This window comes from Mirounga angustirostris, unplaced genomic scaffold (assembly GCF_029215605.1).
Source record: "Mirounga angustirostris isolate CCGP_5_RB_7025 unplaced genomic scaffold, mMirAng1.0.hap1 SCAF_7, whole genome shotgun sequence".
In the NCBI taxonomy this organism is placed as follows: domain Eukaryota; kingdom Metazoa; phylum Chordata; class Mammalia; order Carnivora; family Phocidae; genus Mirounga; species Mirounga angustirostris.
In genome coordinates this window covers 45,050,659-45,064,997 of record NW_026991715.1, presented here as the reverse complement: position 1 = coordinate 45,064,997, position 14,339 = coordinate 45,050,659, and the positions used below count along the sequence as shown (strand labels likewise).

The window sequence follows — 14,339 nt, the reverse complement described above, 5'->3', positions numbered from 1 at the left end:
GCAGGGAGCCTGCTTCTCCCTCTGACCCTCCCCCCTCTCATGTGCTCTCTGTCTCTCTCATTCTCTCTGTCTCAAATAAATAAATAAAATCTTAAAAAAAAAAAAAAAAAGAAGTCTTCATTTGCATGTCCTAGCCTAAAAATAATTCTTTAAATTAAAATGACATATCTGAAATGACTCAAAGAGTCCTCAAATTAACATGCACCACGTATTTACTACTTTGTACTTTTTTCTCTTTGTCAGAAGATCACCCATGTGCAACCAACCATCCATCAACAAAGCCACCATAACAGGTAAGGAAGATCTAGTAGCCTTCTCTCCTTATGTCTAGAAAGAAACCCTATCTTCCAAGGTTTGATACAAGACTAGCACCAATTTTATATTGCAATTCTATAATTTTAAAGAAATTGATCCTTTTTCTATTATGACTTATTTCACTGAGCCCACAAATTGTCCATTTAAGCTGTTACTTGGGAAATCTTTACTGATGTGCCATTTTAAAAAACCATTTAAATCTGTGCTTGTGCTAAGTTTAACATTGCTCTGGGCATTTGTATAAAGAGATAGTGTTACCTTCCAAATGTTGACCATGTTGTTTCCAGGCTTATGCTACCAGCATGATATTAATATGTGGTAGTTTGGTTTAATGAAAGTGAAAGCATAAATAAAAGGGACCTTCCTGGTTAATTGATATCCCAGTTGTGTGTAGGAAGGAAACCCATTCCAGTGTGCTGATTTGGACTCAGAATTGAGAAGAAATTTACTTTGGGAGGGGAGAGAAGAAGTAATTATACAACACAGCAAAGTTCAGTGAGATCAAAAGAACAGCTGTTTGGGGAAGAGAAGGGGAAGGAAGGATGAGGGACATAAAGGGCAAAAAAAAAAAAATTTATCCCAATTCCTATTAGTCTATTTTGGACATAGGACTTGACCTCATCTGAACCAAAAACAGAAAAAATGATTTCATTTTGCTGAACCTGAAACAAAATTGAACTCATTTAATCATTTCTTGAAACCCCAATTGATTCATTAAAATAATTGCCTGGAAAAGCAAACCTATGTTTTCTAAAATTATTACCAGAAGAAAATTAACATAGTCTCCAAATTAGACCAATACTTCATTTGATTCAAATGACTTCCTTGGACTCCAACTCTGAATATTCTGAGAGCTCCTTATTAAGTTATTAGTGAGAACACTTTGCTTGAAAGTTAACTTCACTGTTCAAGTCAGCACTTTTCCTCTGGTCTCCTTTGTGGTCACTACCCCAGAGTTGATTCTGGAACAGTTGGTAATGTAGTTCTTTTCTGAATGTCTCTTAAATGGGATTTGTACTTCAATGAATATTAAATTGTTGATTCTCTTTCCCATGCTTATCTTTCAAGATCTTATTGGTGACGATTTTCCACTATCATTTCATAGTGTATGCCTGGTCCACCAGTTTTCTTCTTTGTCATTGGTCGAGAGGTGGACAATAGCTGAAATTCCTATATATCAAAATAAGTTCTTTGAATAACAAATTTCTTTCCAGATAGCCAAATTCAATGTCAATGAGCCTACACTGAAATCAGGGTGTAGAAGTGAATGGTTTTGTCTCTGTGCACTTGCCTTTTATGTTGAGGGACAAGCAGGCCATCCTTTGTGGGCATGCAGCTGGGGACTCTAGTGTGAGAGACTGCATGGAAGCTTGTCCCCAGCCCTGCTCTGGGCCCTAGATCTCACCCCTATGAGGAGGGGCCATCCCCCCACCCCTGCTATTTTTGCCATAGGTAGGACTCTGACGTTGTGGTTTGAGCAGAATGCAGTGCTATTTTGGTTCCCGAAAGCTTTTGTAGCTTGAGGTCACATAGGAGCCAGCCCCACAGGAGCATCCTCCCCGAGAGCAGCTGCAGGTCCCAGTGGAGATGGTTGTGTCCATCAAGAAGTGGTGGGTGGTCAGCGGTCCGGGCAGCTGTCCAGCCACCCTGGCAGATGCCTGGAAGTGATTAAAGGGAGAGTAATTGCACTCAAAGGGCACAGATTTTGTCTTAAACACATGTGAGAGACCCTTTAGCAGCTCCCAGAAATGTTCACATAGTATTGAGACCCAGGAGCAATGCCAGAGGGAACTGAAATCTGGGAATTAAGGTTAACATGGCCTCATTTGTACCCACAAGTTTCTGACCTGGGGCCTAGGGACAGTGGGACTGCAGAAGTATCTTATCTAGGAAGCGAAACTGATTAACTGTCATTAACTGCTTAGTGCAGCTGTGTTCATCACAAAGCACACCAGGAAACTAACTAGAAAATGAAAGTCTTTTTCCTTGCCTCAGCCTAACAAACCAAGGTGGAAAAGTGGAATGGAGGATAAGGGAATGAAGGCAATAGCAGGGAAAGATTCCCCTCTCTGAGCCCATTCTGGAAAAGCGGACCCTTAAAAATATAAGCTTTGACAGTGTAAGAGTTGAGACACACAGAAAAGTGGATTCTGTCCCTCAGCAGCTGACTGTTCAGGTTCTACCTCCAAGTTCACTCCCCCTGTTGTTGGAACCCAGCTCCACCTCTGTGGTGGTCCTGGGAAGGACAGGGAAGAGTGTTAAAAAGAGTCAGTGGGACATCCTTTAGGATGAACTTGACCTTCTTTGATACTTTGTTGAGGTTCTAGAGGAAAAGTGTAGCATATGGCAAAGTCCATGAGGGGTCCAAATGGGTGCTGTGGTGACATGTCCAAGGGCCCCTGGGGGGCAACCCCATAGAACATCACTGACGGGAGTCCCTGGAATTATGCAGCGTGGGTGCTCTGCCTATCTAGAATTCAAATCATGCTCTACCATGATAGCTGCGTGACCCTGAGCAGGCCACATGCCTTTCTCTGCCTCAGTTTCCCCATTTATAAATTGGTTATCATATGTCATACAGTTATTGCCAAATTAAATGAGTTCACGTGTGGATGCTCTTGGCACAGTGCTTCACAGAGTAGGCACTCAATGCATCATTTTCTCTTTCGCTTTGCACTTGTTTTTATTCTCTGGATGTAGAACGAGGGGTAATGGAAAGAATAGGGCAGAGTGATGAAAGAAGAATGAGAGAAAGACAGCTTGCAGGGGCATGAAATATGGAGCCCCACAAAATGGACGTACTTCCTTGGTGCCGTCAAAAATGGGCCCTTCCAGTGTTCCCAGTGCTCTGTCCCTTCCTCTCCTCACTGCCACAGACATTGGTGCCTTTGTGATATGGGCAGTAAAGTGTGGTTCAGAATCATTTTCAAAATCGAACAACTTACATTGGAGTCGTAGTTCTTTGAAGGAAAATAATGAACTCTTTATAACTTTTTCCGTAAATCACTGATTTTTTTAAAAAAGAAGAGGGAAGAACTTTAAGAGTTTACATATGTCACGCTATGTTTTCTAAAGCTTTCTCCCGTAGAACTTAGAAACCCCTTTTCCCCTTTGAGGTCATTCCGGTTGACATGTTTTAAAGCCAGGAGAGTTTGATTTTGTATCATTAGAGTTAAAGCATGTAAATCACTTGGCAGTTTTTGTTTCCATACCTAATAGGTAAATACACAGTTCTAAAATGATCTCACAGTTTTTTAAAAAGTTTCCACATGTACATTTATAAAAGTCTTATTACTAAATAGCTATTTTGTTCTTTACTGTGATGTAACAAAAACAGGGTGTGTGGCATTTGGAGCTGGAGTCCAAAGCCTGTCTCCGTCATTTGAAGAATGGAGACGTGAGTAGGTAGCTCTCAGTTCTGGGGGAAAAACTCAGGGAGATAAGTTAGACAAACACCAGAAGTCAGCAGGTTATGAGTAACGCACCAAGTGCTTCTTCCTACAACCATAATCCATGCCTGGCATTTTTGTTGTTGTTGTTCTTCAAGCTAATTTGAAAACTCAGAAAGTAGAGGAGGAAGATGGTGATCATGTGTCAGCTTCTCTGGAACATTTCATTTATGATTGTTTTTAAATAGTAACGACAGGACATTTTTAGGAAATCTTCGTATTACTTAGAGCAAGACTCACCTGCACAGGTCCTTGAGGAGCCATAAAGAATAGAACGGAAGAGTGTGTTGGAACATGAGGGGGCAGCAAAGCATCAGGGATGCCCAAGCCATCGCGGTATCGTGCTGTTCTGTATTTGTTTGGGAATACAGCCATGTCTCTTTGGATATAATTAGTCCTTTGGAGCATTTCGTTTTCAAACGATGTTAACTCAGGAAAAGTCATCTCATAAAACCTTGTCGTGTCTTCACAATATCACTTTTTACTACGTTTCTAATTTCCATATTTTCAATTGCTTTATTTAATCATTTTCAAATTAAGGATTTTCACACAAGAATGTAACTCAGGGAAATTTTATTTAAGCTTCTCTGTCGTAAAGATGAGAAAACTGAGGGGCACCTGAGTGGCTCAGTCGGTTACATGTCCGACTCTTGATTTTGGCTGAGGTCATGATCTCAGGGTCGTGAGATGGAACCCTGCATTGGGCTCCACACTCAGCATGGAGTCTGCTTTGTGTTCTCTCTCTCTCTCTCTTTCCTTCTGCCCTTCTGGCTCATTCTCTCTCTCTCTCTCTCTCTCTCTAAAATAGAGTTGAGAAAACTGAAACCTCGTAAGAGCCAATGCTACTTAGACATAGATCCAGGAATAAATATCTCTGAGTCCAGGGGCCTTCTTATGCCCTGTAAAACCATCCATCTTAGTAGGGTAGCCTTCAGACCCACCATAGAAGCGTATATTTGGGGAAAGTAAAAGAAGAATTAAGGGATATTATTGTGATGATGATATTATATGATGATATTATTCTGAGCAATAGATAGAGCATTTTATTTCTTGTATATAAACCTCAAAATTAGAAAATATCATGTCCCACCTTATCACTAGACAGGTCTTTATATTTAGAGCTGTTTTGATTATATTCACTGAATATAACTTATAGGCCCTCAGATAAGTAGAGCTTGGTGGTCTAAAGCAAAAGACTTGAGATTTTAGAAAACACAAGCTTTTTTCTCCAAGCAATACAGTAAGTCTAACTGCTTACACTTTACCTGTAGAGGGACACAGGGGATGCAGTGACAAGCATAAAACAAAATTGGTTTTAGTCCAAAAAACATTTTGGTGTAAGTCTCCACTCCACTTCATATTTTTTCATCCTGAATATTCACAACTCCTTAAAAAATGACTGTGTTCTAAATAGAATTTAGTCAGTTGGTAAGTAGAGGACTTAAAAAGTAAATTATCCAAATAGTACTAATCAGTCAAGACACAATGAGAAGAAACTTGACCTTGTACGATTATTGTTCTTCTAAAGCACAAAGCCATTCCTAAAATCCAACAAGGGGGGAAAAGAAATAAAAATATTTAACTGGAACAATTATTATGTTATTATCTGGACTAATCATTTAACATTTTGAGCTTATTAAAGAAAAGAAACCAAGAAACTATTTTATGGTAACAATACTGATACTAGGTACTTAGGTCCTTTTAAGTCTGTATGTGTGTGTGTGGGGGGGGAGAATAAAAACAAGTAGTGTATATAATATAAAAAAATATATGTAATATAACAGATAATAATTGAAAGCAAGATCTGCATAAAGAAGACAAAAGGGATGTAGGGGGGAGCGAGGCACGGGGAGACACTGAGGTAAAATGTGTGATAGGACAATGTGCGTAGAGGAGGAGGCCTAAGCCGGTCCACAGAAGTCCTCATCAACCAGTAGCAGGCACTGCTTCATCATGTAGTTCCTTTTTTCCCCCTTTCTTTTAGTAAGAGCAGATTGTAACAAGACTAATAATTGCAGAAAATGAGAGCTCAGTTAGCTTTTTTAGGAATGTGATTGAAAAATGCTGAATACATGTGGTTTAATAGCTTGAATGAAAAATTGAAGATTGTGTATGTGAGTGTTTATATATTGACTTTTTGGGAAGTTTTTTGCTTATTTTACTTTTACACTTGATACATCTAATGACTACTGAGTGTTTAAAAGTTTTTAAGTCAGGGGCGCCTGGTTGGCTCAGTCAGTTAAGCGTTTGACTCTTGATTTCACCTCAGGTCATGATCTCAGGGTTGTGAGATTGAGCCCCACATTGGGCTCTGCGCTCAGTGCGGAGTCTGCTTATCTCTCTCCCTCTGCTGCTCCCCCTGTTTGACTCTCTCTCAAATAAATAAATAAAGTCTTTAAAAAATAAATAAATAAATTTTTTTAAGCCAAAGGAGGTTACTTTTACAAAAATTAAAAGACTTTCCTGGAAAAAGTGTTAAACTAAAAGATTTGCTTAAATGCATGGACTATAACTATATGACTGTTATATTAGAGGTGTAAAAGTCTTTTATTTCTTATAAGCTAACTTATTTTGCCTTTCTTTAGTCTTATTTAGATTAGTAGAAAATATATATAATATATATACACACACACTAATATGTAAAAAAACCAGGTCTGACACAGTAACTTTTCAACCAGGAATTAATTGACGTCATACTTGTTTTTTTAAACAGTGAAAACAAATACATAATCGTGGGAAAAATAATTAATTGAATCTCTATTGCCTGAATATCTGCTCTGGGTATTTTGTTATAACTTTAAATGACATAATTAAATGAGATTACATATTCATTTAGTCAGCACAGTAAAAACGTTATGAGTCAAACCATATAGATTGAAACCGTAGCTTTACTTTTATTAGCTGTGTAATTGTGGTCAATTTATTTAAATTCTCTAAGCATTTATTTTCTCATCAGTAAATCCTAAGTCAGTGATTGGTACCCGAATGTATTCAACAAGTGGTAGGTAGGGTAAATGCTATAATTTTATTATTATTATCATCCATTTGGTAAATAAATATTTTCTGTGCACCTTCTATATGGCCTGCAGTAAGGTAGGTGTTGGACGTCAAGAGATGAGTAAGTGGCTACTGGCATTAAGGAATTCACAGTCGAGGGGAGAAGGAATCATGAATAATTATGTGCAAGTGAAGGGCCATGATTGAAGCAACTTCAAATACATGTACCACCTATGGAAAGCTCCCTGCTGAGCTTTGAAGAACATAGAGTTCTGCCTATAGTTAGGGGATGATCACCTGGCCCCAAGGGATCAGCAAGAGTGAGAAGTAGAAGCAGAGAATGCCTGTCAGGTCAGGGGACTGGGGACAGTAAAGGACAAAGAGAGTTGAAAGTGTATGGACCAACCAAACAGGAGGCTGCAGGAGCAGATTAAGGCAGTGGTGTGAAGAGTATTGGAAGCCAGTGTTGATCATGGTGGACTTTATTTTATGGGCAAGGGAAAATCATCAGTCATTTCTATGCAGAGAAGTAAGTATGTATTTTAGGATGACAGCATTGGAATGGGCTCCTGGGTGGCCCAGTCGGTTAAGCATCTGACTTTTGATTTTGGCTCAGGTGTTGATCTCAGGGTTGTGAGATCAAGCCCTGTGTCTGCTCCATGCTGAGCATAGAGCCTGCTTAAAATTTTCCTTCTCTCCCTCTGCCCTTCCCCCCACCCAAAAGAAAGAAAAATAAAAGAAATGAAATGGAAACAGACCAAAAAACAGAGAGCAGAGGCAGCCCCATACTCCTTAGGAGGCTGTTATCTATCAAGTACACGCTAAAGATAATGCAGCTCTGAACTAGGGTGGTGGTGTGGCCAGTGAGGATGAGGGCATGGATTCACAGCTCTTTCCAGAGACCAAGTTGAGAAGACTTGGCAGTTGATTAGCTTGAGGAGTGATGAGACAAGACATGAAAGCTTTAGTCATATACACAGATGTTCATCACAGCATATATATATATACATCAAAGATTGAAAACAACCCCAAATGCTAAATAATATATGAATTCTATTTAGGTATAAAAAATTCTATAATAAAAAAGTTTTTAAATGATTTATGAGAAAATTTTAGTCATGTAAAAATGCTTCTATTTTAAAGAATACTTGATAAAGTGCTAAGTGTAATGGATTTAATTTAAGACATTTCTTAGCTGTTGACTAGTAAGTAGCAAAGGCAGATGGCTTTACTATTTTACATAGAATCTAGTGACAAACATGTAAGTATTTCTCAGGTCTCAGTCGTCTGTTTGCCTCTCCCCACCTGGAAAAGGTACTAATGAGATGCTGCCTAATGATATTTCAGTATTAGGGAGCCACAGTGAAGAATTAACTGTATTTTCAAAGAATATCCCTTGAATAGGACCGTACCGTGTCTGTTGGTACTGAGCCTGAGACACCTATGGCAGGACTGTTCCATGATCCTCCCAGGGATCAGCAAAGCTACCACCAAAGAGCGGATCTGAATGTCACCCAAGTCCCCTGTGGCCAGTATCCCTTCCTCACTGCCCCGAGTTTGGAAAGGACAGTATTTCCCAAACCCCCTGGAACAAAGAGATCACCAAGGGATGGTGGAAAACAAACAGATTCCCAGACAGTCCAGAACAGAATCTTTGAAAGAAGGCCCATGATCTTTATGTTATTAACGAGTGCTCCCAGGTGAACCATTTGGCCAGCCGAATTTGGGGGAATAATGGAATCCTGAATGCTGTGGGTGAGAGGGCAGAGTACAGCGTTGACACGGGGTTGCTCCTAACTTGCTGGAAAATCACTGTCTTTCTGGAAAGTGTATTAGTGACACCCACTAATGTAACAAACAATGCAGTCTAGCATAAACAAGATACTATGTGTGAAGTGCTGGGTGATGAGGAAGGCAAGACAAGGTGATATCATTATCAGCACAAACCACGTCATCATAGTCGTCATCACCGGGCTGTCATCACTGTTATCTCTCAAAATGTATACAAGATTTTAATTAGCCCAGCTTGCTCTTCTCCTAGCAGAAAATGAAGGATCATGTCCATGTTTGTGTTGCGGGGGTGGGAGCGGGCTTGGGAAATGTTATGTTTAGTAACTGTATCCTTTTTGTCTTCTTAGACACAGTACCAAGTTTCCTTTAAAAAAAAAAAGAAAGAACAAAAGCTGCATTTTTAAGTCGCTCCCTCTACCCACAAAGTGCTTCCCACCCATGTAAGCCTTAGAGAATATTCTAGGCCTACTCAGAAACACAATACTGTGGTGGGGCAAAGTAGTAAAAATTCCTTTGGGTCTAATTTCCCAAATTTTACTGGTTAAACACTGAATTGTTTGACTCCATGAATCAATGGGGGAGTTCACTTCTAGCAGCCTTCTTCCACCATCTGAGAAAATGTTTTTTAAAAATCCATTGGGTGTGTCATGACTACTAATATTAATAAAAGGTAACATTTTCTGACATTTAGTATGTACTAAAGACTCTACATGCATAATCTCCTTTAAGTCTATGAGAATCCGATATACAGCTGCAAATGACAAAGTATAGGTTACAGCTGACTCAAAGGCATATCTTTAAGGTTTCTCTTAAATAATAATAAATCTCTAAGATTTATTGACATGTGCACACAAAAACACACCATCTATTGTCATCTGCCTCTCGCCTTGGAGAGTTCTTCCCCAGGAATTTCTTTTCCTGTTCTTCTTTCCTATTTTTTAAAGGAGAGCAGAAAATGAGTTTATATGGTCCTTTTCCTGAATGGCTATGAATGAAGAGTAGGACAAGAGGATGGCTAAGGTCTATGGATACAGAGAAACCTTTGGGAAATCCTAAGAACTCAGTTATGTAAGCTAAGAAAAGGATTCCTGCCTGGGATACAGAATTCCTTGAGCATTCTTTAATTCCCAGGGTCCTCTTCCTGACTCCTCCCTCTGAAGTGAGAGTGCCCGGGGCAGAAACTTCCATAGGGAAAAGGCCGCATGGTCTGTGTGAGAAGGGCCTCAGATGGACTATGTCAGAAGTTTGGGGGCAGGGGCGCCTGGGTGGCCCAGTGAGTTAAGCGTCCAACTGTTGGTTTCAGCTCAGGTGATGATATCGGGGTCCTGGGATCGAGCCCCACAATGGGCTCCACGCTCTCGGCATGGGGTCTGCTTAGGGTTCTCTCTCTCCCTCCCTCTGCCTCTCCCACTCATGCTCTGTCTCTCTAAAATTAAATAAATCTTAAAAAATTTTTTAAAAGGTTGGGGGCAAGGCAGTGCTTGAGACTCAACACTCCCCTTGCTTCTAGGACCACTCACTATTAACCCCTGAAATAGCAGTTTCTATGGAGTGATGAGATTCATCATCTTTTTGTTGTAGATTCGCCATAGGCTCTTCATATCCATTGTCATTTTCTTGGGTTCTATTTCTAGCCATGAAATTCCTTGGCTCTCTATCCGCCCCCCCCCCCCCAGACTTCCTCTAGATATTTCTGATGTTTAAATATCCAGTGTTCTTAGTGTGTTACCCTCTCTCTTTTTTTGTGTTTCTCTCCCGGCATGTGGGCACTCTGGAAGTACTTCTAGTTCACTGTATTTTACATGCCTGGTAACACAAATGAGTGCTTTTGCTGTGTATCTTCTTTCTGCTATGTTTCCGATATTTGCATACTACACACTGAATTGTCCATGTGGAGAACCTCATTTCTGTGTTCCCTCCTGGCTTTGCTCTTTTTCTCTCTGTTTCTGAGATGTGAGAGACTGTGTTTAGGCTCTGAGGACCCAGTGAGGCATAAAATACCTCCACTGAGCTTTAGAACCATCCTCCCAGAGGTTCTCAGAATTGGAAAAGATAAAAATGTGTCCTGTTGATTGACAAAGAGCATTAAGTTAAAAGAAAACAAAAGGACTTGTAAATGAATTAAGTAGCTGAGTAAGAGAGGAAGAAATGAGTCAGGATGAGAGGTCTTTTCTCTAGAGAACCGGGAAGCTGTCTACACTGTTATTTAGCTCACAGACTGGAAAGGGTCTGGAGACCCAGTTCATGAACTTAGAGAAAACTTAGCAGCACGAGAAAGTAGAAGACAGAATAGTAAAAGAGGAAATGTTTTCCTCATCACTAGGGAGGGGAACAGAAAAGGACAGGTCCTGGAACTGAGAGCTTGAAGGTGAGGAGCAGATGAGGGCTTCTGAGATGCCTCAAGTCACTGATTGTGTGACTGGGTTCTTTAACTAAAATTGTTCACCTAGAAATAGGCCTAGGTTTTCTTTTCCTGCAGGTTTTTGTTTGAAAAAAATTCCAAACTGTTATAAGTTTCGTTTGCTCATTTGACATTTAGGTCAGAACCTAAAGGAGGAAGAGCAGGGGATTGGGGTTTCTCGGCTGGTTCTCCTGCTCACCCACTTTGTGATCTTAGACAACTTACTCTATGCCCTGAGTCTTTTCTGTTAAAATGCAGTGAATAACTAGAATAATACCCTCCTGATTGTGAGGATTACACAAGGTAATGTGTGTAGAAGATTTGGCACAGTGTCTGGTAGGCGAAAAGCACCTTATATATTGAAAAGCATTACCAGACTATCCATAGACACTATTGCACTATTCATGTTGATCCTCAAAGTAGTTATCTTTGTAAACTGTACCTTTTTTTTTAGCCCAGCTACCCCTGCTGAGAACATTTTAGAAATGGTTTTAGAGATATTTCATAGGCCATATTAGGAAAAAGCCACCTGATTGGTTTGCTGTCATGCTTCACTTTTGACCAGAAACATTATTTCCAATATGATTACCAACCCTAGTCAACAGACAGGATGTCAGAATAGCCTGGATCAGGCTAATTCTAGAAATGAATCCATTCCAAGGGATAAGACAATTTTGAGGCATTTGAAAGAAGTATAGCATGGACTCCAAAGGGAGGCATTCCCAAGACAGTGTCCTGGAATCGTAGAGTGACAGCAACATATGGAATAAGCATATAGATAGGTTTTCCCAGGGGACACTTTGAAAGCGTCAGCTTCATCTGGAATCTTGTCAGTTTGTGAGGGGGAAGCAATGATCTCTAGGAGTCTTTTTGCCTCTTCCGTCATACCTTGTACAGTCTGTATTTCTAAAGATCTTCCAAGCCCGTCCCATTCACGGGAAACAGCTCAGAGTCCCAGAGATAAAGGAGAAGGCCAGCGTGTCCCAGCGCACTGGCTTAGAAGGGGACCCAAGCCCTCATCATTTCAACAAAAAGGGCAGCAGAGGGAGTCAACCTGGCATTCTGGCACACGGTATTTCTCACTGAGTCTGTCCCATTATCACTGGGCACTTACTGTGCTTCCACATCCTGTTCTTTGAGGATTCATACAATTCTCTCCCAGGCTGGCTTCTACCCCTCCTTAGATAATGGTGTATCAGCAGTGATCCTCTGGTTGCAGGTAACAACCAACTCTGCTAACTTACGTAAAATAGAACCTAGTAAAACGAAATCTAATCTCCTTAAGTAAAATAGAATATTGGGATCATTTCCAACTCCTAGAGTATTAGTGGGGATGCTGGAGGATCAGGGTTGAAGGAATCAGTTCATCTTCAGAGTGCTAGAAAGGCACAAAGAAAGGGAAATTCTCATGGCAGGAGCAACCTAATGAGCCTCCTGCAACTGTTTTTAGTTTCTTTGTTCATCTATGTCATGTAACATTCCAGGAAGGGGTCTAATTGGTCTAGTTTGGGTCTTGGGTCTTGGGTCTTGGCTACAGGAGAACAAGGTATCTGGCTCTTCTGTCAGATTATGTAATATAATGTAGTACTAAGAGCCTAAATTATGAGGCCAGATTATGTGGATTCATATCTCAGCTATGCCGCTTATAGATGTTTCTCCTCAAACAGTTCATTTAGCCTTCCAGAGCCTCAAGTCCCTCATTTTTAAAGTGGGCATAGCAATAGTAATTACCTCATAAGGAGTTCATGAAAATCGAGGTATTATTTATAAAAAAAACTAAGCACAATGCATGGCACATAGGAAGCACTTGATCATTGTGGGCTATGCTGTTATTAAAATTATCCATGGAGACACCAAATAATTTCCTGAAGCAAAGTAGGGTACCATTAGAAAAGGGAAATAAATGTTGGTGGATCAAAAATTATTATTGATTATAGTGAGGTAAGAAGGTTGGCCACAACACACTTTACTTTGCTAATATATTTCTCAGCAAGCTGCTCTTTATGATATTAAGGTTCTTAGAAATGTGGATGGCACATGTTCATTAATGTATCCCTGGGAATCTAGTCCATCAGAGGCATGAAATGGACTTAGATCTCTGACGACAAATGGAAACTCACTGTAGAATACCACACAAACTACTCATTTGGAATGTCAGCATTATCGTGAGGAGGAGGGCACAGCCCCGGGCTGTGGGGAGCTAGACCGAGTGCCACACACTATGGCAGAAGCAGTCAGATAGAACCTCCCTGCCCTCACAGTTGCCTACAAAGCCACTAAGGCACTGAATCTCTTGACTAGATGCTTCCGCTGACCCCCACACTCAGACAGGGCTTCTGAAGCCAACCCACTTTGGCCTGTGTGTCTAAACCTACCATCTTTGTCCCAACCTTTGACCCCAGACCTAACTCTGGCCCGTCCACCCAACCTCACCATGGCATGTCACCCAACACAAGGAAGGCATTTTGACTGGAAACTGAAAGTAGAAGACCCTTAGTTTACTTTTTTTGAAAGGTGTGTTTCTTTTTCTAGGGGAAGAGCTAGGCACGGTGGAGGCTGGCGGGGAGGGGGTAGGGAGGGCAGCTTTGGATTTATTCAGTCAATACAGAGAATCCTGGCCATGCCACTTGTTAGCCATTTCACTTTAAGCAACTTATTCTCTGAGCCTCAGTTTGTCATCTATAAAATGTAGATCAATAACCAACCTATCTCAGAGAGTTATCGTTAGGATTAAATGAAATGAATAAGCACCAAGCCTAGTATCTAGCACATAGTGGGGACTAAAAAAGAAATTCTAATTCTTGAATAAACTTTTTTTTCTTGAGTGTACAGTGTACAGTGAGTTTCAGAGGTAAATGAATCATCTTTACAATTGGAAGCTTGACATAAAAAAGAACAAGAAAATAACTAAATTTCTCTTAAAATTATTTTCCTTTACTAATTTGTCTTCTATTGTCTGTGTTCATACGAACTAGCTATGCCTGCAAAAATGTTTCCATGGCCAGTTCTTTTCTACATGTTTAAATTCCTAATTGTGCACACAATCTTAGTCACTATATTTTCATGTGCAAGCAATTAAGACTCATTTAACAGCCCTCCCTCTGGAAGGTTTTGTTCTCCATCTGCCATAAATCAGATTCCTTAGGAACATGTTTGATTTTGAAACAATGTGAAAGTACTGTTCATTTTGTTCAAATTTCATTTATGTACCATTTTTTAAAGTGATGTAAATGGACAGCCACAAAAAGCTCAGCAGCTGGTCAAAACAAGACATCAAAGAAACCATTGAAATGGGGCAAAAAATTAAAAAAAAAAACCTAATATGCTAGGACAAAGCCAAATAAAAATCATAGTCTGATAAACATTCCTCAGACACATTTTGCTCA

General features: G+C 40.1%; 1 protein-coding gene across 8 annotated transcripts in view; it reads left to right on the top strand.

The window, feature by feature from the left end:
• Window positions 1–14,339, top strand: part of PDE4D (phosphodiesterase 4D) — a 745,734-nt gene that overhangs the window by 543,645 nt on the left and 187,750 nt on the right. For all 8 annotated transcript variants that reach the window (XM_045895259.3, XM_045895271.3, XM_054512125.2 and 5 more), the window contains exon 5: window positions 244–293. In XM_045895259.3, the coding sequence (XP_045751215.1) occupies window positions 244–293 (50 nt within the window). The remainder of the gene's footprint in view (window positions 1–243; window positions 294–14,339) is intronic.